The sequence below is a fragment of the Pleurodeles waltl genome, chromosome 1_1, assembly GCF_031143425.1.
Source record: "Pleurodeles waltl isolate 20211129_DDA chromosome 1_1, aPleWal1.hap1.20221129, whole genome shotgun sequence".
In the NCBI taxonomy this organism is placed as follows: Eukaryota; Metazoa; Chordata; class Amphibia; order Caudata; family Salamandridae; genus Pleurodeles; species Pleurodeles waltl.
The window spans coordinates 659,530,758-659,558,420 of record NC_090436.1 but is presented as its reverse complement, the minus strand read 5'-3'; the positions used below and the strand labels follow the sequence as shown (position 1 = coordinate 659,558,420).

Genomic DNA, 27,663 nt, shown 5'->3' with positions numbered 1-27,663 from the left:
CCGGCTGCGCTTGCTCTTTGACGCAGGTAGGTGCCTCTCCGCTTCACGGCCCGAGACGCGACCTGTTGACTCCAGCCAGTCGCACGCAGCCTCTGGCGTGGTGAAGAAGTGAGTTTTGTAATCAGCTATGATGCGGAGCTTGGCTGGGAATAATAGAGAGTATTCCAGGCGCAGCTCTCTAAGCCTGCGCTTCAAGGGCATGTAGGAGCCCCTGTCTTGCTGCACCGCTAGAGTATAGTCCGGGAACAGCATTATTTGGGCATCGTCCACACGAGGCGGCGGAGAGGACCTCACCGATTTGAGAATAATGTCTCGATCCACGTAATGGATCAAACATATTATGAAGGGGCGAGGGCTGCTTCCGGGAGGCCTGGGCCACGTGGGGATTCGATGAGCCCGTTCCACCGAGAAAAAGGGGGTCAAAGCACCCTCCGGCACTAGCCCCCTAAGCCAGTTCTCTGAGTAAGTCACCGCATTCCGGCCCTCTGCACCCTCCGGCAAGCCCACCACTCGTATGTTATTCCGTCGGGTGCGGCCCTCCGTGCCCTCTACACGGCGCTCCAACTCCGTCACCCGTGTCAGGGCATCCCCCATATTGGCCTCCAAGCGAGATGTCACCGGCGCTAGTTCATCCACTCTCACCTCTATCATACCTGTCTTGTCCGCCAGGTTGCAATGGTCAGCGTGCAGCAGAATAAGGTCACTGGCCTCCTTGTCAATCCTGGCTTCCAATGAAGTGCGGGCTCGTTCCAGCGAGTCGCCATTGCGCTCCACTGCAGCCAACACAGCGTCCAGCTTTTGGCTGTCCTGTGCCGCAGCATCCTGCGCTATCCCGGTTCCAGTGCCAGAGCGAAGGTGTCCCTTTCCCGCCATAGCCAAGGTCTATCTGCGCTCCAAATTAGCACCACTTCGCACTCCGTGCAACTTACCACCAACGACGCAGTCAGCACTCACCAGCGTGTTCAACCAGCTCCGGGGGACCAGGCCAGGAAAGCAATGGAGTAAGTGTGATAGCCGTGAATTAGTGCAGGTCCTCCAAGCCAGCTCCTACACTCTCCTAATAAGCCACCACAATGGCGCAGTTTGCCCAGGACCATGAGACTGGAAGGATCGTCTCTCCGCATCCAGCTCCGCAACTAGCAACAAAGTCCGTCACCAACTCGCCTTGGGCATTCACAGGGCAGGTGCTGCACCAGTCCGCCGAAAGGCCGGTCACGCTTGCAGCAGCACGAGCAGCCCCACCAGTAATGCACTTGCAGCCTACCTCTATCCACTTTTTTGCAAAGATTCCAGCTGCCAGCTCCAGTCCTCAGGCGGTCTGGAAAAATGCTCCTGTCAGGGGCAGACTGCTCGACTCAAGCCACGTGGCCGGAAGGCCCGGAACCTCTCTCCGACGTCGTGGTACTCTGACCGGGAGGCAGAGTCCCCTCACCACTCGCCTCCCGGTCTCCTCCTCTGTTCTGCGGGGTGCCAGCCCCCCAGGTGCCCCCCGCAAGCAGGCCTCGATGGACGGGCCCCTTGGCGCCCAGATCACGTGACGCTACTAGGCCGCGGCCGCCGGTCACTAGAATCTGGCAGGCCGCGGACCCACATGGGCCCAGCTTGTTACCGCCTCCCACAGCCTCCAGGAACCAGTGCCCGGGATCGCCACAACCCGGAGCGCCACAGCAGAGTTGTGCCCTCACCAGATGGGCGCCGTCGGCCCACAAGCCCCCGTTTGAGGCCGGATAAGCCGGGCGGTGCGCGGAGCTCTTCTAGCTCGCATCCGCCATCTTCAGCGGCTTGGCCACGCCCAATGGTGTGTTTTCTGTTGATGTAATATTGTGTCTTAAATTAGGAAATTTTTATTAGATTGTGTAAACATAACATTTAGCAATAATAAATGGTACTTTCAGTATATGTTGATGTTGTAATTAGTTCTTAAGAATAATCCCAGATGGGGTTGGTACAGTGGAAATATTACTTATAACTTGGTTGTGCCATGTTTTTGGGAAACAAAGCCTAGGAGGGTGAGTCTAAGCAGAGTCGTTGCAGGTGAGCAAGTTGTTGTCCACTTTGTAGAAACCCTAGTGTATACATTAATTTCCACTAATATCAATGCTGAGACATTATTGTAGCAGTAGTGGTTATAGGATCAATCAGTACTTCAGAATATTATAGCAACCTTCTATGTAAGAGTATACGTGTCCCTCTAGAGGCTGAGAAGTAAGGGCCTGGGAACTGTCTCAGCTCATTTTATGCTATTTATCAGTCTGCCAGGAGGGAAAACGGGACTTTATAGATACAGCATCTTCAGTGTTTTGCTGCCCTAGCTGGCACCATGCACAGTGCTAATATTTCAACTATCTGGGAAGTGGTATTAAAGGACAATTTGGAAAGGACATCAATCAGATGCCAGGGGTGGCACCGTAAAGTTGCTGTGATGGGGCACAAGTGGCAGTTAATCTGCTCCTTGCTCTCACTAGTACAATCACTCCCTCTGAGCCTTTCACTGACTGAGGAGGTCTGTCTAGAAAAGGACAAAGGAATTGGGGAATAGAGTGATCACCTTACCTTATGATTCCATTTGCATAAGTCCTGAAACAGCAGAACTACAAAGCTATATGGCAACAAGCCAATTGATTCTTAAAGTGAGGGGCAGCCTCTGACAATTGCTAAGAGCTGGACAATCACTATCTAAATCTGGTGATCTGTGGCATGAAATGGAGCTCATGAAACAAACGTAAGGAAAGCACCACACAAAAGAAACACAGAGAAATAAGGAATTTACCCTGCCCCCTTTGTCATGCACATACATCCACTGCCCAATGAGTAGTGTAGAAGTACCAAATTAGTCTACAGATCATGGCAGGGACTTGCATGATGCCATGGATCAATGCCTGGGCATGAGTCAAGCAAAACGTGTTTATGCTAAAAAAAAAAAAAATCTAATACTCCCACAAGAAAATAGGACATGTTATCGGTCTAGAAGGAGCATTTGTATGTAGAACTAGAATATTATAAAGTCAGTAACACAAATGGCAAAACTAATGACAACATTAGCAATGGAGGAGTACTGCTTTACTGACACATTTTAAAGCTGGAAACGTACGTTTAGAAGTAGAGAATAGTACTTACAGTGCACTAGACTATTAATTGGTGCCACCAGGGTATCCCACAAACAGATGTTCCTAAGGGGAAAATATCATAATAGATTATTGGCAAACTACGTAACTAGTCTGACTACCCTTATATTACATTATTTCTTCACAATGAAGTAAAGGTAGTTTTAAGTACTAAGCATACATAAAAAATAAATCAAACATATCTAGGTCATTTCTTTCCTAAAGTGTTTCCACAATCTGTATAGCTGCCTGATGAGGCTGAATGATCATGAACTGCTCACAGCATTCATAATTTGCCTTTCATCTTACTAGATACAATAAGAAAACTGACTATTAGAGTGCTGAGAGTTAAATCTTTTCATATTCTTTCACAGTCAATAACATTTTTAAAATGTAAGATCACATTTGACTATTTATTTGGCATGAGATAAGGATAGGAATGGTACCAAATACCCAATTTGTTTTGGTATAATTTCCAACAATGTCAAATATATGTTCTTTACCCATCACAAATTCGTATTACGAGCTTTCTATAATAGGTTGAAACCATATTTTTCCCACAAATGCAAAGTAATTTTCCTGCAAGGCTTTCATGTTAGAATGTTCATATAAGTAGCTTTAGGAACACAACCCTAAAGAAAATGACTTCAAATGCCCTTTCCTATGACTCACTGTAGGAAGTTGGCTCTGTATGTACTATTTCAAAGTAAGAAATAGCATGCACAGAGTCCAAGGGTTCCCCTTAGAGGTAAGATAGTGGCAAAAAGAGATAATTCTAATGCTCTATTGTGTGGTAGTGTGGTCGAGCAGTAGGCTTATCAGAGGGTAGTGTTAAGCATTTGTTGTACACACACAGGCAATAAATGAGGAACACACACTCAGAGACAATTCCAGGCCAATAGGTTTTTATGTAGAAAATGAAAATGTCACTTACCCAGTGTACATCTGTTCGTGGCATTAGTCGCTGCAGATTCACATGTTTAGCACAGTCCGCTGCCTGGTGTTGGGCTCGGAGTATTACAAGTTGTTTTTCTTCGAAGAAGTCTTTTTTGGTCACGGGACCGAAGGACTCCTCCCTCTTCGGCTCCATTGCGCATGGGCGTCGACTCCATCTTAGATTGTTTTCCCCGCAGAGGGTGAGGATGGAGTTGTTTGCTATAAATAGTGCCCATGCAATGGAGTGAATACGTATGTACATAAAAAGTTTATAATAATTATTTACAAATGTACAAATGTTTAAGATTTAAGATCTACTTCTAAACGGCTACAGGCTTCCCGGGGAGGCGGGAGGGCACATGTGAATCTGCAGCGACTAATGCCACGAACAGATGTACACTGGGTAAGTGACATTTTCAGTTCGATGGCATATGTTGCTGCAGATACACATGTTTAGCATAGACTATAAAGCAGTTACCTCCCCTAAAAGCGGTGGTTTAGCCTGTAGGAGTTGAAGTAGTTTGGAATAATGTTCTTAGTACAGCTTGGCCCACTGTAGCTTGTTGTGCATTTAGTACGTCTACACAGTAGTGTTTAGTAAATGTATGCGGCGTAGACCAGGTTGCAGCCTTACATATTTCGCTCATAGGAATGTTTCCTAGAAAGGCCATTGTAGCACCTTTCTTTCTGGTTGAGTGTGCCTTTGGTGTAATAGGCAATTCTCTCTTGGCTTTAAGATAGCATGTTTGAATACATCTGACTATCCATCTAGCAATGCCTTGTTTAGAGATTGGATTTCCTATGTGTGGTTTTTGAAAAACTATGAACAGTTGTTTTGTTTTCCTGATTAGCTTTGTTCTGTCAATGTAGTACATTAGTGCTCTTTTGATGTCTAATGTATGTAGTGCCCTTTCAGCCACGGAATCTGGTTGTGGGAAGAACACTGGCAATTCTACTGTTTGATTTAAATGGAATGGTGAGATTACTTTTGGTAGAAATTTTGGATTTGTTCTTAGAACTATTTTATTTTTGTGTATTTGAATAAATGGTTCTTGTATGGTAAATGCCTGTATTTCACTTACTCTTCTGAGGGATGTGATTGCAATGAGAAATGCGACTTTCCACGTTAGATATTGCATTTCACAGGAATGCATGGGTTCGAAAGGTGGACCCATAAGTCTTGTTAAGACGATGTTAAGGTTCCATGAAGGAACTGGTGGTGTTCTTGGTGGTATAATTCTTTTTAGCCCTTCCATGAATGCTTTAATAACTGGTATTCTAAATAGAGACGATGAATGAGTAGTTTGTAGGTAAGCAGATATTGCTGCGAGGTGTATTTTTATAGATGAAAAAGCGAGATTCGCTTTTTGCAAATGTAGTAAGTATCCCACTATGTCCTTCGTAGAGGCATGCAATGGTTGGATTTGATTGGTATGGCAGTAGCAAACAAATCTTTTCCACTTAGATGCACAGCAGTGTCTAGTGGAAGCTTTTCTAGCTTGTTTTATGACCTCCATACATTCTTGTGTGAGGTCTAAGTGTCCGAATTCTAGGATTTCAGGAGCCAAATTGCTAGATTCAATGATGCTGGGTTTGGATGCCTGATCTGTTGTTTGTGTTGTGTTAACAGATCTGGTCTGTTGGGTAGTTTGACATGCGGTACTAGTGAAAGGTCTAGTAGAGTTGTATACCAAGGTTGTCTTGCCCATGTGGGTGCTATCAGTATGAGTTTGAGTTGGTTTTGACTCAATTTGTTTACTAGATATGGAAGGAGAGGGAGAGGGGGAAAAGCGTATGCAAATATCCCTGACCAACTCATCCATAGAGCATTGCCTTGTGATTCGCGGTGTGGGTACCTGGATGCGAAGTTTTGGCATTTTGCGTTTTCTTTTGTTGCGAACAAATCTATCTGGGGTGTTCCCCAAATTTGAAAGTACTTGTTCAGAACTTGGGGGTGAATTTCCCATTCGTGGACTTGTTGGTGGTCTCGCGAAAGGTTGTCTGCTAGTTGGTTTTGGATCCCTGGAATAAATTGTGCTATTAGGCGAATGTGGTTGTGAATCGCCCACTGCCATATTTTTTTTGTTAGGAGACACAATTGTGTTGAGTGTGTTCCTCCTTGTTTGTTTAAATAATACATTGTTGTCATGTTGTCTGTTTTGACAAGAATGTATTTGTGTGTTATTATGGGTTGAAAGGCTTTTAACGCTAGAAATACTGCTAACAGTTCTAGGTAATTTATATGAAATTTTGTTTGGTGTACATCCCATTGTCCTTGAATGCTGTGGTGATTGAGGTGTGCTCCCCACCCTGTCATGGAAGCATCTGTTGTTATAACGTATTGAGGCACTGGGTCCTGAAATGTCCGCCCTTTGTTTAAATTGTTGCTGTTCCACCATAGAAGCGAGAGGTATGTTTGGCGGTCTACCAACACCAGATCTTGAAGTTGACCCTGTGCCTGTGACCATTGTGATGCTAGGCACTGTTGTAAGGGTCGCATGTGTAGTCTTGCGTTTGGGACAATGGCTATGCATGATGACATCATGCCTAGAAGTTTTAGCACAAATTTTGCTTGTATCTTTTGGTTTGGAAACATAGCACCTTGTGGAATGCTTGCACTCTTTGTGGACTTGGAGTGGCAATTCCTTTTGATGTGTTGATGGTTGCCCCTAGATATTGTTGTGTCTGACACGGTTCGAGGTGTGACTTTGTATAGTTGATGGAGAAACCCAGTTTGTGAAGGGTTTGTATGACATATGTGGTGTCGTTTGTGCACTTTTTTACTGTGTTGGTCTTGATTAGCCAATCGTCTAGGTAAGGAAACACATGTATCTGTTGTCTCCTGATATGTGCTGCTACTACTGCTAGACATTTTGTGAATACTCTTGGTGCAGTTGTTATTCCGAATGGCAACACCTTGAATTGGTAATGTATTCCTTTGAATACGAACCTTAGGTACTTTCTGTGAGAAGGGTGTATCGGTATATGAAAGTACGCATCTTTTAGGTCTAATGTGGTCATGTAATCTTGCTGTTTGAGCAGTGGAATGATGTCTTGTAGTGTGACCATGTCAAAGTGGTCCGATATGATGTAGGTATTTAGTGTCCTGAGATCTAATATTTGTCTTAATGTTTTGTCTTTTTTTTTAATTAGAAAGTACAGGGAGTAAACTCCTGTGTTTTTTTGTTGTACTGGTACTAACTCTATTGCATCCTTTTGCAGTAGTGCTTGAACTTCTAGTCCTAAAAGTTCTAAATGTTGTGGTGACATTTTGCGTGTTTTTGGAGGGATGTTTGGTGGGAATTTGTGGAATTCTATGCAATAGCCATGTTGGATTATTGCTAATACCCAATTGTCTGTTGTAATCTGCTGCCAAGATTGGTAGAATTGGCTTAGTCTTCCCCCCACTGGTGTTGAGTGAAGGGGTTGTGTGACTTGAAAGTCACTGTTTAGGTGGAGGTGTTTTTGGAGTCTGGAATCTTCCCCTACTCCTTGGGAATTGACCCCCTCTATATCCCCTGAAACCTCCCCTTTGGAATGAACCCTGATATGGTGTGGTTCTTGTTTGTTGGCTGGTGGTGTCTGTGGGTTGGCCACGAAACCCCCCTCTAAATGGAGTTTTTCTAAAAGAGCCTCTGCTCTGCGGGGAGTAGAGTGCGCCCATGGTTTTGGCCGTGTCTGTGTCCTTTTTAAGTTTTTCAATGGCTGTGTCCACTTCAGGGCCAAAAAGTTGTTTCTCGTTGAAGGGCATATTAAGGACAGCCTGCTGTATTTCAGGTTTGAAGCCTGAAGTGCGGAGCCAAGCGTGTCTCCTTATGGTGACAGCAGTGTTGACTGTTCTCGCTGCAGTATCGGCTGCGTCCATTGAAGAGCGGATTTGATTGTTTGAGATCGTTTGTCCCTCTTCAACTATTTGCTGCGCCCTTTTTTGGTATTCCTGGGGAAGATGGTCTATGAGAAGTTGCATCTCATCCCAGTGTGCGCGGTCATATCGGGCCAGCAGCGCTTGAGAATTTGCGATGCGCCACTGGTTGGCTGCCTGTGATGCTACTCTTTTTCCTGGCGCATCAAATTTTCGGCTTTCTTTGTCCGGAGGTGGGGCGTCGCCAGATGTATGGGAATTTGCTCTTTTGCGAGCTGCCCCTACTACTACGGAGTCAGGTGGTAACTGCGAAGTAATAAACACTGGGTCTGGGGGTGGTGGTTTGTATTTCTTATCCACCCTTGGGGTGATGGCTCTTGATTTTACGGGCTCTTCAAAAATTTGTTTTGCGTGCCGTAACATCCCTGGTAGCATTGGGAGACATTGATATTGACTATGTGTAGCCGAGAGGGTGTTAAATAAAAAATCATCCTCTATAGGATCGGAATGCAGTTGGACATTGTGGAATTCTGCTGCCCTAGCCACCAGTTGCGTGTATGAGGTACTGTCCTCTGGCGGTGACGGCTTTGTGGGGTATGAATCGGGATCATTGTCCGGCACTGGGGTGTCATATAGGTCCCAAGCGTCTTGATCCTGATTATCTTGACTTATGGTAGTTTGCGCTGGTGAGTGCATATGTGGCGGTGTTTGTGCCGGCGATGCCTGTTGTGGTGGAGAGGGCGGAGGCGTGACTTTTTTAACCACTTTGGCTTGTGGTTGTGCGTCATCCTTGAGAAATCCGATCCTTCTTTTTCTCATTATTGGGGGAAGGGTTGATATCTTCCCTGTGTCTTGCTGGATGTACAGTCTCTTTTGTGTGTAGTCTGATTCTACACTTTGGAGCTCTTGTCCAAATCTGTGCATCTGGCCACTTATTCCTTGTTCCTCTGTGTAGGATGGAGGTGTGGAACTTTTCGGCGCCGAGAGATAATCTTTTTTCGGCTTCGGCACCGACAGAATTTTTGTGGCTTTCGGCAGTGTGTCTCGGTGCCGATGTTTTTCGGTGCCGGCATCTTGTTTTTGCCTCTCGGAGCCGCTATCTCGGCTCCGAGGTTGCTCCATGGCGGTCCCTCGACCGGAGTCGGGTGTCTTCGCTATGGGTGTGCCCTTTTTCGGCGCCTTCGACGGCTCGCCGGTTTTATGGGTCGAGCCATGGCCTGTTGGCAGTGGCGTCCCCTGGGCTTTTGTCTTCTCGATGCTTTTTATTTTCGACGTCTTACTCACTGTTTGTTGTTGTTGTTCGACGTCGGAGTCTCCGGATTCTGATTCCGGAACCGAGAATGTTTCCTCTTCGTCGTCGAAACGTTGTTTTGTCGGCGTGGACGCCATTTGTAGACGCCTGGCTCTTCGGTCCCGGAGTGTTTTTCTGGACCGGAAGGCTCGACAGGCCTCACAGGTATCCTCCTTGTGCTCGGGGGACAAGCACAAGTTACAGACCAAGTGCTGATCTGTATAAGGATACTTACTGTGACATTTTGGGCAGAAACGGAACGGGGTCCGTTCCATCGGCTTCGATGTCGCACGCGGTCGGGCCGACCAGGCCCCGATGGGGGATCGAAGCTACCCCAAAGTCTTCCGATGATCGGTGTCGATGTACCTAACTATCCCGATACCGAATGGAACAATACCGACACTTTCTTCCGAGATTCTGACTAACTTTCCGAACCGAAACACGGAGCGAAAAGGAATACGTCCGAACCCGACAGCGGAAAAAAACAATCTAGGATGGAGTCGACGCCCATGCGCAATGGAGCCGAAGAGGGAGGAGTCCTTCGGTCCCGTGACCAAAAAAGACTTCTTCGAAGAAAAACAACTTGTAATACTCCGAGCCCAACACCAGGCAGCGGACTGTGCTAAACATGTGTATCTGCAGCAACATATGCTATCGAACATATATTTTCTTAGTTTATTTTAAGAACCACAGGTTCAAGATTTACAAACAATACTTTAAATGAAAGGTATTTCACTTAGGAACTTTAGGAACTTTGAATTAGCAAAATAGCATATACAGTTTACACACTAATGGCAAATAGCTATTTTAAAACTAGACCGTGCAATTTTCAACAGTTCCTGGGGGAGGTAAGTGTTTGTTAGTTTTGCAGGTAAGTAAACCACCTACAGGGTTCAAAGTTGGGTCCAAGGTAGCCCACCGTTCGGGCTTCAGAGCAACCCCAAAGTTACCACACCAGCAGCTCAGGGCCAGTCAGGTGCAGAGGTCAAAGTGGTGCCCAAAACGCATAGGCTTCAATGGAGAAGGGGGTGCCCCGGTTCCAGTCTGCCAGCAGGTAAGTACCCGCATCTTCGGAGGGCAGACCAGGGGGTTTTTGTAGGGCACCGGGGGGGGCACAAGTCAACACAAAAAGTACACCCTCAGCAGCACGGGGCGGCCGTGTGCAGTGTGCAAACAGGCATCGGGTTCGCAATAGGATTCAATGGGAGACCAAGGGGTCTCTTCAGCGATGCAGGCCGGCAAGGGGGGGGGGCTCCTTGGGGTAGCCACCACCTGGGCGAGGGAGAGGGCCACCTGGTGGTCGCTCCTGCACTGGAGGTCGGATCCTTCAGGTCCTGGGGGCTGCGGGTGCAGTGTCTTTACCAGGCAACGGGTCTTTGAAGCAGGCAGTCGCGGTCAGGGGGAGCCTCGGGATTCACTCTGCAGGCGTCGCTGTGGGGGCTCAGGGGGGTCAACTCTGGCTACTCACGGTCTCGTAGTCGCTGGGGAGTCCTCCCTGTGGTGTTTGTTCTCCACAAGTCGAGCCGGGGGCGTCGGGTGCAGAGTGCAAAGTCCCACGCTTCCGGCGGGAAACGTGTGTTGTTTCAAAGTTGCTTCTTTGTTGCAAAGTTGCAGTCTTTGGGGAACAGAGCTGCTGTCCTCAGGAGTTCTTGGTCCTTCTAGATGCAGGGTAGTCCTCTGAGGCTTCAGAGGTTGCTGGACCCTGTGGAACCAGGCTCCAGCAGTGGAGCAGTGTCTTTAGAAGTGGGGAGACAGGCCGGTAGAGCTGGGACCAAAGCAGTTGGTGTCTCCGTCTTCTCTGCAGGTTTTCAGCTCAGCAGTCCTCTTCTTCTTAGGTTGCAGGAATCTATCTTGCTGCGTTCTGGGAGCCCCTAAATACTCGATTTAGGGGTGTGTTTAGGTCTGGGGGGTTAGTAGCCAGTGGCTACACCCTCTTTGTGCCTCCTCCCTGAGGGGAGGGGGGCACATCCCTATCCCTTTTGGGGGAATCCTCCATCTGCAAGATGGAGGATTTCTAAAAGTCAAAATCACCTCAGCTCAGGACACCTTAGGGGCTGTCCTGACTGGCCAGTGACTCCTCCTTGTTTTTCTCATTATCTCCTCTGGCCTTGCCGCCAAAAATGGGGCCGTGGCCAGAGGGGGCGGGCAACTCCACTAGCTGGAGTGCCCTGGGGTGCTGTAACAAAGGGGGTGAGCCTTTGAGGCTCACCGCCAGGTGTTACAGTTCCTGCAGGGGGAGGTGAGAGGCACTTCCACCCAGCACAGGCTTTGTTACTAGCCACAGAGTGACAAAGGCACTCTCCCCATGTGGCCAGCAACATGTCTGGTGTGTGGCAGGCTGCTAAAACTAGTCAGCCAACACTGGTAGTCGGTTAAGGTTTCAGGGGGCACCTCTAAGGTGCCCTCTGGGGTGTATGTTACGATAAAATGTACACTGGCATCAGTGTGCATTTATTGTGCTGAGAAGTTTGATACCAACCATGGAGTTCGTGCATGACAGACTCCCAGACCATATACTCTTATGGCTACCCTGCACTTACAATGTCTAAGGTTTTGCTTAGACACTGTAGGGGCATAGTGCTCATGCATTTATGCCCTCACCTATGGTATAGTGCACCCTGCCTTAGGGCTGTAAGGCCTGCTAGAGGGGTGACTTATCTATACCTATAGGCAGTGTGAGGTTGGCATGGCACCCTGAGGGGAGTGCCATGTCGACTTAGTCTTTTTATCCCCACTAGCACACACAAGCTGGCAAGCAGTGTGTCTGTGCTGAGTGAGGGGTCCCCAGGGTGGCATAAGACATGCTGCAGCCCTTAGAGACCTTCCCTGGCATCAGGGCCCTTGGTACCAGAGGTACCAGTTACAAGGGACTTACCTGGATGCCAGGGTGTGCCAATTGTGGAAACAAAGGTACAGGTTAGGGAAAGAACACTGGTGCTGGGGCCTGGTTAGCAGGCCTCAGCACACTTTCAAATCATAACTTGGCATCAGCAAAGGCAAAAAGTCAGGGGGTAACCATGCCAAGGAGCCATTTCCTTACACTCACAGAATCTCAAAGTAATATTAGTTACTATAAACTATACAAGCAGTATATCTTTGCATTTGAAAGATGTTTCTATTTGTAAAGAAACTGGATTAGAGGTTTGTCTGGAAAACATGCTACCCAAAGAAACTAGATAAATTCCACCCATCGGGAACCGAGAATTTAGTGACTTGCATTGGCTTATCAAAATTTCGCCACCCGTGTGTTTTTGGGCACCTCAATGTGATAAGTAAAGGTGTGGACATGTTTCTGAATTAAAAAAGCCCAAATGTAACTCAAAGCCACTCCAACCAATGTCATATTGGTGCCAATTGGCCCCAAGACACCTTGAGAAAAGGACCCTACCGAACAAGCAAAACACTAACACCCATCCTCAACGCCTCCACTGAGTCAGCCACATTCCCAGACACCTGGAAACATGCCATCATCATGCCCCTGTTCAAGAAACCACCCACTGACCCAGTCATGCTTTCCAACTACAGACCTATCTCCCTCCTACCATACTTGGATAGGTCCTAGGGAAAATAAACAACTGACGTTTTACCGACCACCTCAGCAACCACCAACTCTTCGATGTCACACAGTCTATATCCAGGCACAGAAACATTTGGCATCAAAAGACCCACTCACCACTGGATCTGCTCCTTCTTAATATATACAACACAAGCTGTCAGCCAGAAACCTTACTCCTCAGAAACCCGAAAACGTATCTGTGGCCTCACGGTTCATCGCTCAGCACCACCCTCTTCAATGCATACATGATCCTTCAGGCCAACGTCATTGGCGCACACAATATCAACATCCTCTCATACACCAACAATATGCAACTCATATGTTCCCTCTTGGATAAGTTGCCCACAACATGAAACAAGACAAGAAATACCACAGCACAAGTTAGGTTACATAGTAGGCAATCTCCAGGGATGTAGGTTCAAGCTCGGGAGGTGGGGTGTAGAACATGCCCCTGCAACTGCGAGAGGAGGTCTGACTTGTGAGGGAGACGGAGCAAAGGGCACAGTGAGAATTGAAGGAGATCGGTGTACCACTCCCTTCTTGACCAATCAATGGCTAATAATATAACTTGGGCCCAGTCTTGGTGAATATTCCTTAGAACCCATGGAATCAACGGTATGGGAGGAAACGCGTAAAGTAGCCGGTCGTTCCAGCTCAACTGAAACACATCCCCCCATTGCTTCCTGCATTGGATACTGGAGGCTGCAGAAAGAAAGGCAGTGCGCGTTCTTGTGAATGGCAAATAGATCTATCTCAGGGGTCTCCCAGAACAGGAAGACATGAAGAACCACATCTGGATGGAGACGCCACTCGTGATCGGCTTAAAAGTGTCCGCACGTACATTGAGAACTCTGGCCAAATGGTTTGCTACTATGCAACTCCGATAGTCCTGAGCCAAGGACCAGAGTCGCAGAGCCTCGCTGCAGAGAAGGTACAACCCTAATTCTCCCTGTTTGTTGATGTACCACATCACAGTAGAGTTGTCTGTCAAGACTTGTACCTGCTGATCGCAAAGAGATGGGAGGAAGGCCTTGAGAGCCAGACATATTGCCCCTAACTCCAACAGATTGATGTGAAACATCTATTCTACTGGAGACCAAAGACCTTTGATCTCCAGATCCCCCAGATGCGCTTTCAACCTTAGAGTGGAAGCATCCATTATGACTGTGGTCACCGGAGGTGAACCAAAACGGCCTTCCTTGCCACAGGTTGCTGTCCACACTCCACCATCGAAGATCTGCTGCAATGTCTCTGGAGAGGTCTATTGACTCCTTGAGATCTCCTTTGTGTTGAAACCACTGCTTGTGGAGGCACCACTGGAGAGCCCTCATGTACCAACGTGCATGAGTGACCAGCAGAGAACAGGATGCAAACAGATTGAGCAGGCGTAGGACCGGAATATCCACTCAATTAAGAAACATTGGAATCATAGCCTGAATGTCTAGAATTCTCTGAGGAGGAGGAAAGGCATGATTTAATGTTGTGTCTAGTACTGCCCGTATGACTGGATGCACTGAGAGGGCTCCTGATGAGATTTGGGCACATTCATTAAAAAGCCCATCTGCAGATGGTGCAACACTAACTCTGGGGACTTGGCTTTGATCAGCCCATCGCCCAGGTAAGGGAATACCAAAATTCTCTTCCTTCTGAGATGCGCTGCAACTACTGCCATCACCTTCATGAAGACTCAGGGTGCAGAAGTAAGATCAAATGGAAGGACTGCAAATTGGTAGTGCTGCGACCCCACCATGAAACTGAGATACTTCCTGTACGACTTCAGAATGGGGATGTGAAAATATGCATCCTGCAAGTTGATAGAAACCATCAAGTCTTCCTTGTCCAGCACAAGAGGCACCTGTGCCAGGATCAGCATTTTGAACTTCTCCTGTTTGAGGAACCAATTCAAAACCCTCAGGCCCAGAACGGGCCTCAAACGATCATCTTTCTTAGGAAGCAGGAAATATCTTGAATAACATCCCTGACCGGTTTCCTGCTCTGGAACCAAACCACCTCCACTGCACCCTTTAACAGCAGATTTTGATCCTCCTGCTGAAGCAACAGCAGGTGCTCTTCTGAGCAAAAAGATTGTTGGGGAAGGAAGTGAGGGGGAAACTACCGAAAGGGAAGGGTATAACCATTTTCTACAATGCTCAGCACACGAGTATGATGTTAACTCCCACTCTTGCAGAAAATGAAGCAACCTTTTCCCTATGGGCAACACATGTTGCAGAAAGGGGAGAGAACTAGGGATGCTTCCCTGACAGATTCCCAGCAGAAGAGGAAAAGGAGGAAGGCTGCTGGGTGGCACCACATGATCTAAATCTTCCACGACCACTGTAGTATTTGTAGAGGGGGTTGACAGGCTGTTGACCCTGAAACTGCTGCCTCCTTCGAAAGGAAGAGCTACGGCCAAACCCCCCTGAACCTACGGAATGGTTTGTAGGTTACAGAGAATGTCTGAGGACTCAAAGATTTAGCAGTGGCCTTAACATCCTTAAATCTTTCTAGGGCCTAGTCAGCCTTGGCACCAAAAAGTCTATATCCATCAAATGGAAGATCGATTAAAGTGGACTGTACATCAGAGGAAAACCCCGATCTGGTAGCAATTAAAGCCCCCGTGGCTCTAGCAACAGAGTCCGCAGTTTTCAGGCCTGATTGTATCACCTATTTCGCTGCCACCTGACTATCTTGCAAAAGCTCCGCAAAATGGCCCTGTACATCCGGTGGCAATTTAGGGATGACCTTTTTCGCTGAATCCATCAATGTATGAATGTACCTGCCAAGCACACAAGCTGCATTGACTGACTTTAGTGCCATGCTTCCAGAAGAAAATGTATTTTTTGCTGATTGCTCCATACGCTTAGATTCTCTATCAGAAGGAGTTGTAGGAAATGACCCAGGAGTTGATTTAGATGAACAAGAAGCTTTCACCACGAAGCTTTCAGGAGTTGGATGCTGACACAAGAACTTGGGGCACCTGGTGCAACTCTGTACCTCCTGGCAATGGATTTAGAAACTGCAGAAGTAGTAACGGGCCTCTTCCATATATTTAATACTGGCTCCGACAATGCGTCATTAAATGGAAGAAGGGGTTCTGATGACGAGGTAGAAGAATGGAGAACCTAAGTCAAAATGTACAAGTTACTTACCTTCGGTAACAATATATCTGGTAGAGACATATTCTAGTTGCAGATTCCTTACCTTTGAATAGATACCCTAGCAATACCATCGCCAGTGGTGGGCTGCGAACCAATATCACACCAAGAAGTCCTGCAGGACTGAACAGCCAAAGTAGCTGTCCCTTCAGACCTGACTGTCCAGGCAGTAGTGTTTGGTAAAAGTGTACAGAGATGCCCACGTCACTGCCTGACAGATGTCCAGGACTGGAATGCCCCGTGCTAGCAGCAGTAGCTCTGGTGGAGTGAGCGCGCAAACCTTCAGGAGGTTGCTTTTTAGCCAGAGCATAGCACATTTTGATGCATAAGAGTACCCATCATGAAATAGTCCTCTTCTGCACCGCCTTCCCCTTCTTTGCACCCGCATATCATACAAAGAGTTGATCGTCCACCTGGAAGTCTTTGGTACGATCAAGGTAGAACCCCAATGCTGTTTTTGGGTCCAGAAGGTGGAGTCACTTCCTCTTCATGAGAGGGATGTGGGGTGCATAATAGGTAAGCAAGGTGATGGACTGTCCGACATGGAATGGTGTCACTACTTTAGGTAGGAAAGAAGCTCTTGTGCAAAGTACCACTTTGTCAGGATGTATGGCCAGGAAAAGTGGCGCAGATGACAGAGCCTGGAGCTCACTTACTCTGCTGGCAGAGGTAATGTCAACTAAAAAGACAGTCTTGATGGTTAAGAGCCGTAAAAGGGCAACTGTTAAGCGGCTCAAACGGGGCACACATAAGGTATGTTAATTCCAGGTTTAGATCCCACTCGGGCATGATGAATGGGATAGGAGGAAAGAGATGTGTGAGGCCTTTAATAAACCTCCCAACTATAGGAGATTTAAATAAGGAAGGCTGATCTGGTAACCTCAAGAAAGCAGAGATAGCAGAAAGATAGCTCTTAAGAGTGCCCAGGGTGGAACCCTGCTGGGCAAGGGAAAGAATAAAGAAGTGGATTTGAGAAAGAGGAGAAGATAGAGGATCAACAGTTTTGTTGATGCACCATGCCACAAATTTCTTCCAACAACAAGCATATACAGATTTGGTTGAGGGATGCCTGGGTGCCAAGATAACATTACAGACTTCAGGTGACAGGTCAAAAGATGTCAACTGTCGCCGCTCAATCTCCACGCAAGGAGGTGGAGGGTGGGCAGGTTCAGATGGGGGACCCTCCCCTGCTGCTGCGACAGAAGATCCTCCCGAAGAGCCAGTCTGATTGAAGGAGCTATGGCCATGCTCAACAGGTCAGGATACCAGACTCTTCGTGCCCAGTCCGGAGCCACCAGTGTAACTTGGGACCGGTCTTGCCTGATCTTCTTCAGAATTCTGTGCAGAAGTGGTATAAGCAGAAAGACGTACAGGAGGCCTGAATTCCACTTGCCATGAAAGGCGTCACCTTGGAAACCTCAACATGCAAAACAGCTGACATTGCGTGTTCTCTACAGAGACAAACAAGTCTAACCAAGGTCCTCCCCACTCCAGGAAAAGACCTTGCGCCACCTCCGGTTGGAGACACTATTCGTGATCGACCACACATCGTCGGCTAAGTTCCTCTGCTCTGGCATTCAAGGAGCCCTCCAGATGTTGAACCACCAAGGAAATGCCCTGATGTTCCATCCAAGTGCAGAGGCGAAGAGCCTCTTGACAAAGGGTCCACGACCCCACTCCGCCTTGTTTGTTGCAGTACCACACGGGGGTGGTGTTGTCTGTAAGCACTTGCACTGCTTTCCCCTTGAGAGAGTGAAGGAATGCTTTCAATGCTAGTCGAATCGCTCGGAGCTCCAGATGATTGATATGGAGCCCGGTTTCCGCCGGAGACAAGAGGCCTCTGATCTCCGCCTCTCCCATGTGGACACCCCGTCCCAGGAGTGACGCATCTGCTACAACTGTAAGATCTGGTTGGGGAAAGGAAAGGGATCTGCCCTAGACCCAATCCTGATTCGTTAACCACCACTGCAGGTCTCTTGCAGTTCCTTTTGAGATCTGGACCTTGTCGGAGAGATTCCCCTTATGCTGCGCCCACTGGAACTTCAGGTCCCACTGCAGAGCCCGCATATGCAATCTTGAACTAGCAGGATGCAGGAGGCCATGAGGCCGAGCTGCCTCAGTCATTCTCACCGAAATCCAGGACAGAGGCTGAAACATTGGTATCATAGCCCAAATATCCTAGACTCGCTTTTCGGAGGATATGCCCGAAACTGCACTGTATCCAGATCAACTCTGATGAAAGGGAGCATCTGAGAAGGAGTCAGGTGAGACTTCGGCACGTTGATAGTGAACCCCAGCGAATGGAAAAGGTTTGCCGTAGTCTGGAGGTGGGAGACGACTGTCTGGGGCGAGTTTGCCTTCAACAGTCAATCGTCGATATAGGGGAAGACTGGGACCCCTAACCTGCACAGATGAGCTGCCACCACTACCATCACTTTTGTGAACACCCGAGGGGCACTGGTAAGGCCAAAGGGGAGCATGGTAAACTGAAAGTGTTTGTGACCTACCATGAGTCGTAGGTAACGTCTGTGGGCCGGCAAGACGGTAATGTGGGGGTATTGCAAGTCCAAGGCTACCATCCAGTCTCCGGGATCCAGGGCAGATAGGACCTGAGCCAATGTTAACATTTTGAACTTCTTTTTGAGGAAGAGGTTGAGGGACCGAAGACCTAATATAGGCCAAAGACCTTTGTCCTATTTCGGCACCAGAAAGTAGCGGGAATAGCAACCACAAACTACCTCTGGCAACAGAACCCTCTCTATAGCTCCTTTGGCCAAAAGGGCTTGACCTGCCTCGCAGAGAAGTGCCAAATGATCCACCGATATTCGATTGTATGAAGGTGGCATTGCTGGAGGAGGTGTCTCGAAGGGGAGGCAGTAGCCCCTTCGGACAATCAAGAGGATCAACCTCATGCACGGTTGGGTGCCCCTTCCATAGCTACAAAAGGGGCGAAAGGCGGACTGCTGGGGTCTAGAAGCAGACGCGAGGCCAAGGGACCGGGCCGTGGCTCGGGAATCCTTAAAGCACTTGAGCGCCGAGTCCGACTTGTCTCCGAAGAGACGTGTGCCATCAAAGGGCATGTCCATCAAGAATTGCTGGACATCCCCTGAAAAGCCAGATGTTCTCAGCCAGGCGTGGCGTCTCAATGCCACCATCGATGCAACCGATCTGCCCTGAGAGTCAGTCGTATCCAGTCCACAACAAATCATGAACTCCGCTGCATCCCTCCCATCTGTTATGGCATGGGAAATTATAGCCCGGGCCTTCTCCGAAACTCTAGGCAGCACTTGCGCGACCGTATCCCAGAGAGTATGGAAATAGCGGCCCAAAAGGCATGAGGTCTTCACGGACTGCAGCGCTAGACCGTTGGAAGAAAACAACTTCTTCCCCTAATTGTCCAGTCTTTTTGATTCCCTATCCGGGGTGCAGCAGAGAATGCGCCAGATGAAGAGGAATTCTGGATGACAAGGCTCTCAGGCGTGGGGTGTTGGGTGAGGAATTTCGGGTTTGTCGGCGCAGGCTGATGGCAGCGGGCAATCGTCCTATTCACAGGAGCCCCTGTGCTGAGTCTGGACCAAGTATCCAAACGGACGTCAACCAGTGCCTCATTAAAGGGAAGCAGGGGTTCGGAAGAGGAGGTATCTAGACTACTGGCATCACCCAAATCCTGTACTCAGTCTATTTGGGGGTCAAGCTGGTATTCTAAAGGGTCCAGCGTCCCCTCCATACTGTCCCATACCCATAAGCAAAAGGTCTGGATCAACCCTGGGCCCAGGGGAGCCCATAGAGAACTGAATTGGCATTGAGCGATGTTGTTCCGACTTCAGGTCATCAGGTATGAGGATGGGGTTGACATTGATTGTGGGCCCAACCAACGTCGGGAGCGTCGACGTTTGACCCACTGCCAAGGAAGGTCGCTGTGGCACAACTGGTGTCAGGACGGATCTTTGACTGGATCCGGAGGAGACCGCCGAAGCCGACAACTTCGAACCCGAGGGGACCCCCACCAATTCACCTGTGCCCGAAGGCGCCGAAGGTGGGTCGGTCTGCCAAAAATGAGGCGCACTGCCTCAAAATTCTTTGAGCTGGGCAGGGGTGGTTCTGGCTCCGGGGAAGTCGGGAAGTGCGAAGCCGACCCAGGTGAAGGTTCCGAGGACGAAGGCCTAGAGCGTCATCGCTCTTCCCGCGCTGCATCGTCCAAGCGACGGGGTGAAGTCGAAGAACGCTTGTCCTTCTTAGACGACTTCTTTTTGTGACCCGAATGTCCCAATGACTTTGAGGACAGAGTGGTGGTGACTCCGTGGCCGGTCTCGAGACCTTCCTCTCCGGAGCGCCACGGAGTCGAGTGTCAGGCCATCATGAGCTTTAGGGACCGCTCCCTCAAAATTTTCGGGTTCATGGCCCAACACTCGGAGCACAACTTCGGGTCATGATCGCGCTCCAGGCACCAAAGACAGACGAGGTGCGGATCCGTCACCGACATGAATTCGGTGACAGGAGTCGCAGGGCTTGAGTCCGGTCTTGCGGGACATCCCTCGACGCATTCACAAACTCAACAAAAGTGTCGACGTAGTCAAAAAATGACTGAGGTAGTTCTCTCCAGATCTGCGCGTAGGCTGGCCCGGAAAGAAAAGAACTGACGTCAGCGCACTGGGGTGGTGCCTATATATGACTGCGACATCACGGTGAACACAACGCCAACTGAGTCGATCGACGCCACCTGATGGCATGCAGAGGTACTGCTTGAAGAAAAATCTCCGGATCCAGTCTGACACCTGGGGAAATTCAAAGGTAAGGAATCTGCAACTAGAAGTCTCTAGCAGATATTAGATTTTAACTCTGTAAGAGGCAGAGGCAAATCTAAAAGTTCTGCTGCCTTTCTAATTACTCCACGGTATGAAGTATCCTCTGGAGGAAGCATACCGCCAGGGGATAACAATTCCCACACAGGGGATGTATCAAGCCCACTCGCTATCTCATTTCCTTGAAAGTCATGGGAAGGCAATGGTATCTCCTCTCCTTGCTGTTCCTTTAACAGCCCCAAAGCTTCCCTCCTTGATCTCAGCCTGGATTCCAGGTGCGGCGTTGACAGAGAATTTACCGACGTCGATGAAGCCTGCTGTGGCAAAGGCGGCGCCAGATCTCTACTCCGTGCCGGAGTAGATTGATTCAATGCCAGTCGAGGTCTATCCTATGTCAATATCAGTGCCGCTGGTGCAGTTATCTCCAGTGGAGGTGGTGTCTTCTTCGGCGCGAGCTAGTCCAGTCACATGGAATGGAAGGCAGAAAAGGCAGAAAACGGCAGCGGTATTCCAAGATTAAATGCCAAAGGACCCTTGGGGCCAGTAGGCGCAACAGCGGGGTGCTTTGCGCTAATGAAAATGCTAAACATAGTGTTTAAGAAAGCAGATGCATCCGTTCCCAAAGCTTGAAAGGCCGGATACTCTTGTTACTTTTGAGGAGGTTGAACTTGATTTGTCACTTGATCTTCCAACTCCTGATCTTGTGTGGCTGCAGAAGAAAACTGAGCCACAGGACTCGAAGGCGATGCGATATCTCCACCCAAAATGGCACCAGTGACGCCTCAGATGACTTCAGTTGAAGAGAGACAGTGTGACTCACTTCCCACGTCGTGCAGATCTCAAAGTCGGCAATACCGATCGAGGTACGTCATCTTGAGACGAGTGACGCCTTGAACCACAACAATGTTGTTTCTTGTGCGATCTCGAAGATCTATGCGACGAAGACTCCTACCGAGGCCTGGATCTTTGTCTGTCTCTCTTCTTCTTTGCCTTTGACAGAAAGAGCTTTGCCTCTCTTTCTTTAAGAGCCTTCGGAGTCATGCTCTGACAAGATGAGCATCCTCCGATGTCATTGTACGAACTCAAACACTAAAGACAGTTCTCATGTGGGTCCGTCACAGACATGACTCCCGCACTCCATACAATGCTTAAAGCCAGATTTCCTAGGTGGAGACATTGTAGCAACAAAAATATCTTCCTCGAAACAGATGTAACACAACGGAGAGGTAGAAAAAACCGTTAGCATCAAAGGCGCGGAAAAAAGGGAAATGACATCAGCACGCCGGCGAAGACTTCTTATGGCTCCGATAACATCAGACGGATGTGCAGTCAGAGCCAAGTTATTGTGACGTCCTCGTCGATGTGGAGAGCTAGAAAGAAAAGATTTACGTTGAGTGCTGGCGCACTGGAAGTATTCAAAAGGTGAGTAATCCACAGGTAGATGCATCCATCAGAAGGGGCTTCTTTAGCTGAAGCTAGAATCAGAAATAGTTCCATAGCAGCTCTGCAAAAGATCTCGGACCATAGGTAGTGGTGTAGTGGGAGACTTGTGTTGAAGGGGTTCAGAGTTCACCTACGTGGTTGAGATTGTAGCCAGTAAAAACAGATGCTCAGCTTTCTAAGTGTTCTGATAAATTTGTGATGTAGAGTCAGACAGTGCTGGTGAATATCTTTCTCTAGAAGATGAAGTCTATAAGGAAGATGACAACAATTTATAAGAGCTCCTTGAAGAAGAAGTATGCCTACTCCATCTGGAGTGGCTAAAATGATGTTGACACTTTGATCCTGATCATGGTCTTGATATGTGGTGAGACCTAGATCATGGAGCAGCAGAAGCCAAGTGTGGACAGGATGGTTGAGTCCCTGAAGGACCTTGCAGTGGCACTGCAAGCACTAATAGTTGCTGCGGAGGCGGTGGTGCAGGATGAGGAGCTGCTGCATGAAGAGGTGAATGTTTTTGAACTGGAATTGGCAAATCTGGAATGACCACTGGAAATGAAGGTCTGGTCATCTTTTTTTTTAGCTATTCTGCAGACTTCCCAAAAGAAAGAGACAATCTGTGTGTCTCAACGTCACAAGATTCCTTGACCTTCAATGTCGACCTAGTCCTTTAAGGGGAATAGGCTAGTGCTGTAGCTTGCCTCAACATCCAAGTCATTGACGTCAAATATGAATGGCTCAACCTTTTATGAGGTCTTCTCTTTTTGGATCTCCTTCTGCAAGAGTCCTCAGAGATAGGAATAGGAGAACTGATGGAGGGATGTCTCTCCTCATTACTCTGTCCTTTAAAGTTCCTTCTGAGAGGGAATCCTCTTGCCTCCATTGTTTTTCTCTCATGAAAGCAAAAAATATGTTATTTGTATTTGTAAATTTCACCCACAAGGATATTCTGCCACAGAGCAGGTGTGCATGTCTGGCCCTGCTTATGCTAGGTTGTTTAACTTAAAAGCCAAATCTTCAGCTTTTTCTGCAATTCAAGAAGACAGAAGGAGGTTCTGAGGGGATTAGGTGGACAGTTCATGCTTTAGAAGTGATATAACAGATGCCTGCTCTCCTGATCTGATCCTGTGGAGGATGCATGGGATGTTTGCAAGTAGGAGTCCTGCAAAGTGGAGGTATCCGAGCAGTTGGTGGAAAGAGATGCGACTGTTCAGGTAGTTGATGCCTTAGTTGTGTAGTGCCTTGGATATGTGTTTATGTGTGGGAGGTTGAGGATGAGTCTGGCTGCTGAGTTGTGGATGGTTTGTTTTCTAGTGAGTTGCTTGGTGAACCAGCTGGCTTTGATCCAGTTAGAGGCTTTGGTCTTGCGGCGGGGAACTTGCTTCTTGTGTTGGAGGTCTTGTCCGAGAAGGAGAGTATGAGTTGAGGATGAGAGGTGTGACAAAGTCTGTGATGTTGGTGGCAAAATTGGTGCTGTGTCCTGGAGGTCTGTACATGAGGGTTCGCCCGATGAGATGTTAGCTGTCATGCGTATCTTTAATATGAGAGGTTCCATGTAGCTGGTGGCCGGGGGGTCTGTGTAGGTGATGTAGCTGATGGCATTTTTGAATATGTTGGTGTTTCCACCTTCAGGCTTGTGCTGGCAGTCTTGACGCCAGCGGGGATGGCTATAGCGATGCTCGGAGCAGAGGTTCAGTTAAACCTTGAGTAAGAGCAGGTCCTTCCATGAGGTTGGGCAGCACAGCAGGATAGCCATGAGTAGGAGCTGAACCAGGATTCCTGGCGTTGGGCATGGTTGAGTGCCGATGGGCTCAGCATTGGCATGTCAGTGGAGCGTATACACTGCCACCATCATTAAGGAGATCCTGGGGGAGAAGTGCAGGGTGTCCTGAGTAGGAAACCAGGTATGTCTTTTTATTTGTAGATGGATGATGGGAAATTAAGTCCTCTTGCTTGGTTTCTTCTCTTAAAGACTGTTTTGGTAGGAACCCAAAGACATTGTTTCCTGTGGGGATGGAAATCCAGTAATGTCACTTCCTGTGCAGATGGGTGATGCGAAATCTAGTGATGGCACTCCCTGTGCTGATGGATTATGAGAAATGAATTCCTCACTTTGTCTTTTAAAGATGGTTTTAGTGGTAAACCAGAGATGTCACATCCTGTGCAGATGGATGATGCGAAATCCAGTGATGACACTTCCTGTGCAGATGCCTTAATGGACAAAATCTTCTCCCTATCCTTTAAGATATGCCTGGAAAAAAAAATCCTGCATTGTTTGCACTGGGTAGGAACGTGGGTATCCAAAAGGCTAGGGATACAGATATCATGTGGATCTGTTTTAGCTACTTTCCTGCGACATGAAAAACACTTGTCAAAAAGAGATGGCATATTTGACAAGAATGACAAATATTTTATGTCAGGAAAAAAGTCTAACCATCCAAAGGTGTAGAGTAAAGGTGTTTAAAAAGACGTTTGGCTAGAACGTTAAGTGAAATAAGCTCAGTGCTCTAAGGTCTTATCACCAGAAACTGGGAAAATCAAGGTACCTGCCACCTACAGGTCATGATTGGAGAGTGGAGCACATGGAACCATTAAAGGCGCAGTATCAGTTTTCAACTAATGTCCATGTAGCTATGCTGCCCAGAGTCCACGCTCCATTTATTTAAAAACATGTTTTTGAAAGAAGTTTTTAAATGTCACAACATTTTCCAGTGACAGACCTGCATTTTAAGTTTATTTACAGTTTTTGTAAGCAGATTAGATGGAACTGGCCTATAAAGAACACCATTCAGAGGGCCATGGGGCAAGCAGGAACTACTAAGCACAACCATGGTGGTTGTGGCCTTTTGCTCCTGAGGTCCCAGGGCCTGACCTTCAATGGGCTCTGAGTAACTGGGCCAAGTACTGCCACTTCCGCTCTTGATACTTTGAGGTAGCGCAGGTCGTACAACCCAGAGCTCTTCAGGGGATACTCTCAAAATATCCACATTGTGCCTAATTATGTGATTGTCTAGCTCAATTTAGTTTTTAGCCTAAAAGCAGCACACACAATACATAAATATATAGTCTCCTATTAAGAATACTGCCATAGTGCTCAACTAGGCTGCATTCCCCTCAGAGTTCCTTCACCAATCTCCTTCTCACTACACTGACTCTCCCTAGGTGGAAGCTAGGAGGTGACCCCAGGTACGGCCCACACTAATGTGTGCATGATAGGCTGGCTTTGGGCATTACAAGTCCGCTCTTGGGCAGCACACAGCCGATTTAGCACAAATCTCCACAAAGAGCCTGCAGCTCTGCTTCTGTCTTACCCCAATGTGGTCTTTGAAGTGTCAAAAAACCTTGTCACTTCTCCCCAGCCCCCCTGTTCCTACAGTGAGTGGTGTGCACTACTAATGAGGCAGTCACAGATGGTGGCGGCCGCCTCTGGGCAAAGCAGCACTTTCATTGCAGTCATCCTAGTTAATCGGACAAAGCAACGACCTTCGGCAGGTCAGCTTTTGGTCTTATTTCCGGATCCCTCAGTAGGTTGCAGGGACTCCTCCAACATTGCAATAGCCCAACTGTCCTAGCAGGTCACCTTCTGGTATCTGGGGGGGAACAGGCATGGGCAACAGTCCTGATATGGTCCTATCCTCTGGATGATGGCCCATCCAGTCTTTGGTGGGCCCCTCCTGTAACATGAAAAGGGGGTTGGGGGCACAGATACAGGCACTGTCTAAGTTGCAAATGCAATGACCCGCCAGTCTTCTGTGGATCCTTCCTGGCATATGGAAGTCACAGACTGGCACCAGGTGACTTCCCACAAAAACATTGCAGCCCAGAATGGTGTGACCGACTTGTACCCAAGAGTGGATGGCTCACTTGCAACACCGGTCCTGACTGGACTGGTGTCACACACTGCTCACTGGGATCCGCTTGCCAGGATCCCTGTTGAGCCTCACTTCCTGCAAGCTGTTTCCTCCTCCTCCTCAGAAGCCTGCTTGTCTGTCCAGTTCAGCAGATCCTGTAAGTGCTCTCCTCCTACTCACAAAGGCACTAGTTTTTACAGCCAGGCACAAGCTAAGTGTTCTTGGCTCCTGGATGTTGGTCCCTCACCCCGGTGGGAGAATGGCAGATCTTGGTCCCCCAGTCCTGGTCCCATCAGCATGTCTTGGCAATCTTTCTTCTCCTGATGAGAATGTGCTGTCCAAAAAAGTATGGGGCACATCATTAAAATCGAAATCCAGACATGTATATATATGACTTATTGTCAGGTCTTTGAGGTTCTTGTTAGGGGTGTCAGTTCCTTCAGAGTGCTCCCTCCTGTGCACTGCCCTTTGTTAAAGGAACATTCTGCCACAAAAGGGGTGGCTCCAAATTCTGGTTGACCCAAAACGCAGTCCAAGGAACTAAATGGGGATCATACCAGACTGTCAGCCTCCACTAAAATAGAGCCTTCCTCTCTATCAAATTAGTTTGAAGAACCAACCTTATCAGTCATGCTATATCCATGATAATAAGCCCAGGCCTCACTGAGCAGTCACTCTTACTGGAATCAAAGAGCTCTTTCATGTGTACAGTAGATGATTTGCTCATTTCCCTTCAGTGTGTGCTTTTTCCCAGAGCCCTCAGGAATATCAGCAATACACATACCCTGTATGGGGGTTGCAGTCCTCACCTCTGCAGGCCCATGAACACTAAAGGCCTCCATGTTATGTACCATCGACAGGAATGCAAATCCCATCCAGCACGCAAATGCAAGTATCATGTTCTGTACAGCACTACATGCACCTCATGCACACCAAGGGTGAGTTAAGTATAGAATCACAGTACTTTACACGAGTGGGTCAGTATGCCAGCTCTGACAGCACCGGTAAAAAGGCCTGTTCACATTATGGATTCTACTTAACACAAGAAAATGGATATGCTGCCATCAGAGCCCTCATGTCACTTAACTCCAGGTAAGGGCAGTAGCCCCAAACCTTCATGAGGCTAGCACTTGGCACAATCCTCCTGGCCTAAGATGACCGCATGACCGTGAGGCACGCTTAGGTAATGGCAACACACATGATCTATATTCACCCATAACCAAAAGTCAGTACCAGGGATCTCGATATTGATGCAGCTGGGAGACTCAAGGCAGGGGAGCATGTCAGTCATCATGCAGGGAACGTTTCCATCCTACTAGTGATTGTATTGCTTGGCTATCTATGGATAAATGTTCTCAATTGTCTTTCTTTAGAGACCACTGGTCCATAAGACACTGCTGGAGGGGGGTCTCAAAAAGACTTGTATTCGGAACTATGTAAATGAAAGGTGGCATAGATCCTAGTAGGCAGGCAATGTGATGACCGGTGGGGCTGGCATCGTTCTTAAATCCAAGCATTTATTTTTTGGATAGATGAGACTCTCTCCTCCAAACAATAAATTTTTAGATAGTTAAGACTTTGGACTAGTGTAGTGACTGACGTTTGTGGGTTAGTGTTTAGACCTAGACTTGTTAGTAGTTTTACTGTGGATTGAAAATCCTGAGTT

At 48.0% G+C, this 27,663-nt stretch overlaps 1 protein-coding gene across 1 annotated transcript in view; it reads right to left on the bottom strand.

The window, feature by feature from the left end:
- Positions 1 to 27,663, bottom strand: part of DMXL1 (Dmx like 1) — a 1,414,533-nt gene that overhangs the window by 43,483 nt on the left and 1,343,387 nt on the right. Inside the window, exon 41 of the mRNA XM_069226844.1 lies at positions 3,118 to 3,170. Coding sequence (XP_069082945.1) covers positions 3,118 to 3,170 — 53 coding nt within the window. The remainder of the gene's footprint in view (positions 1 to 3,117; positions 3,171 to 27,663) is intronic.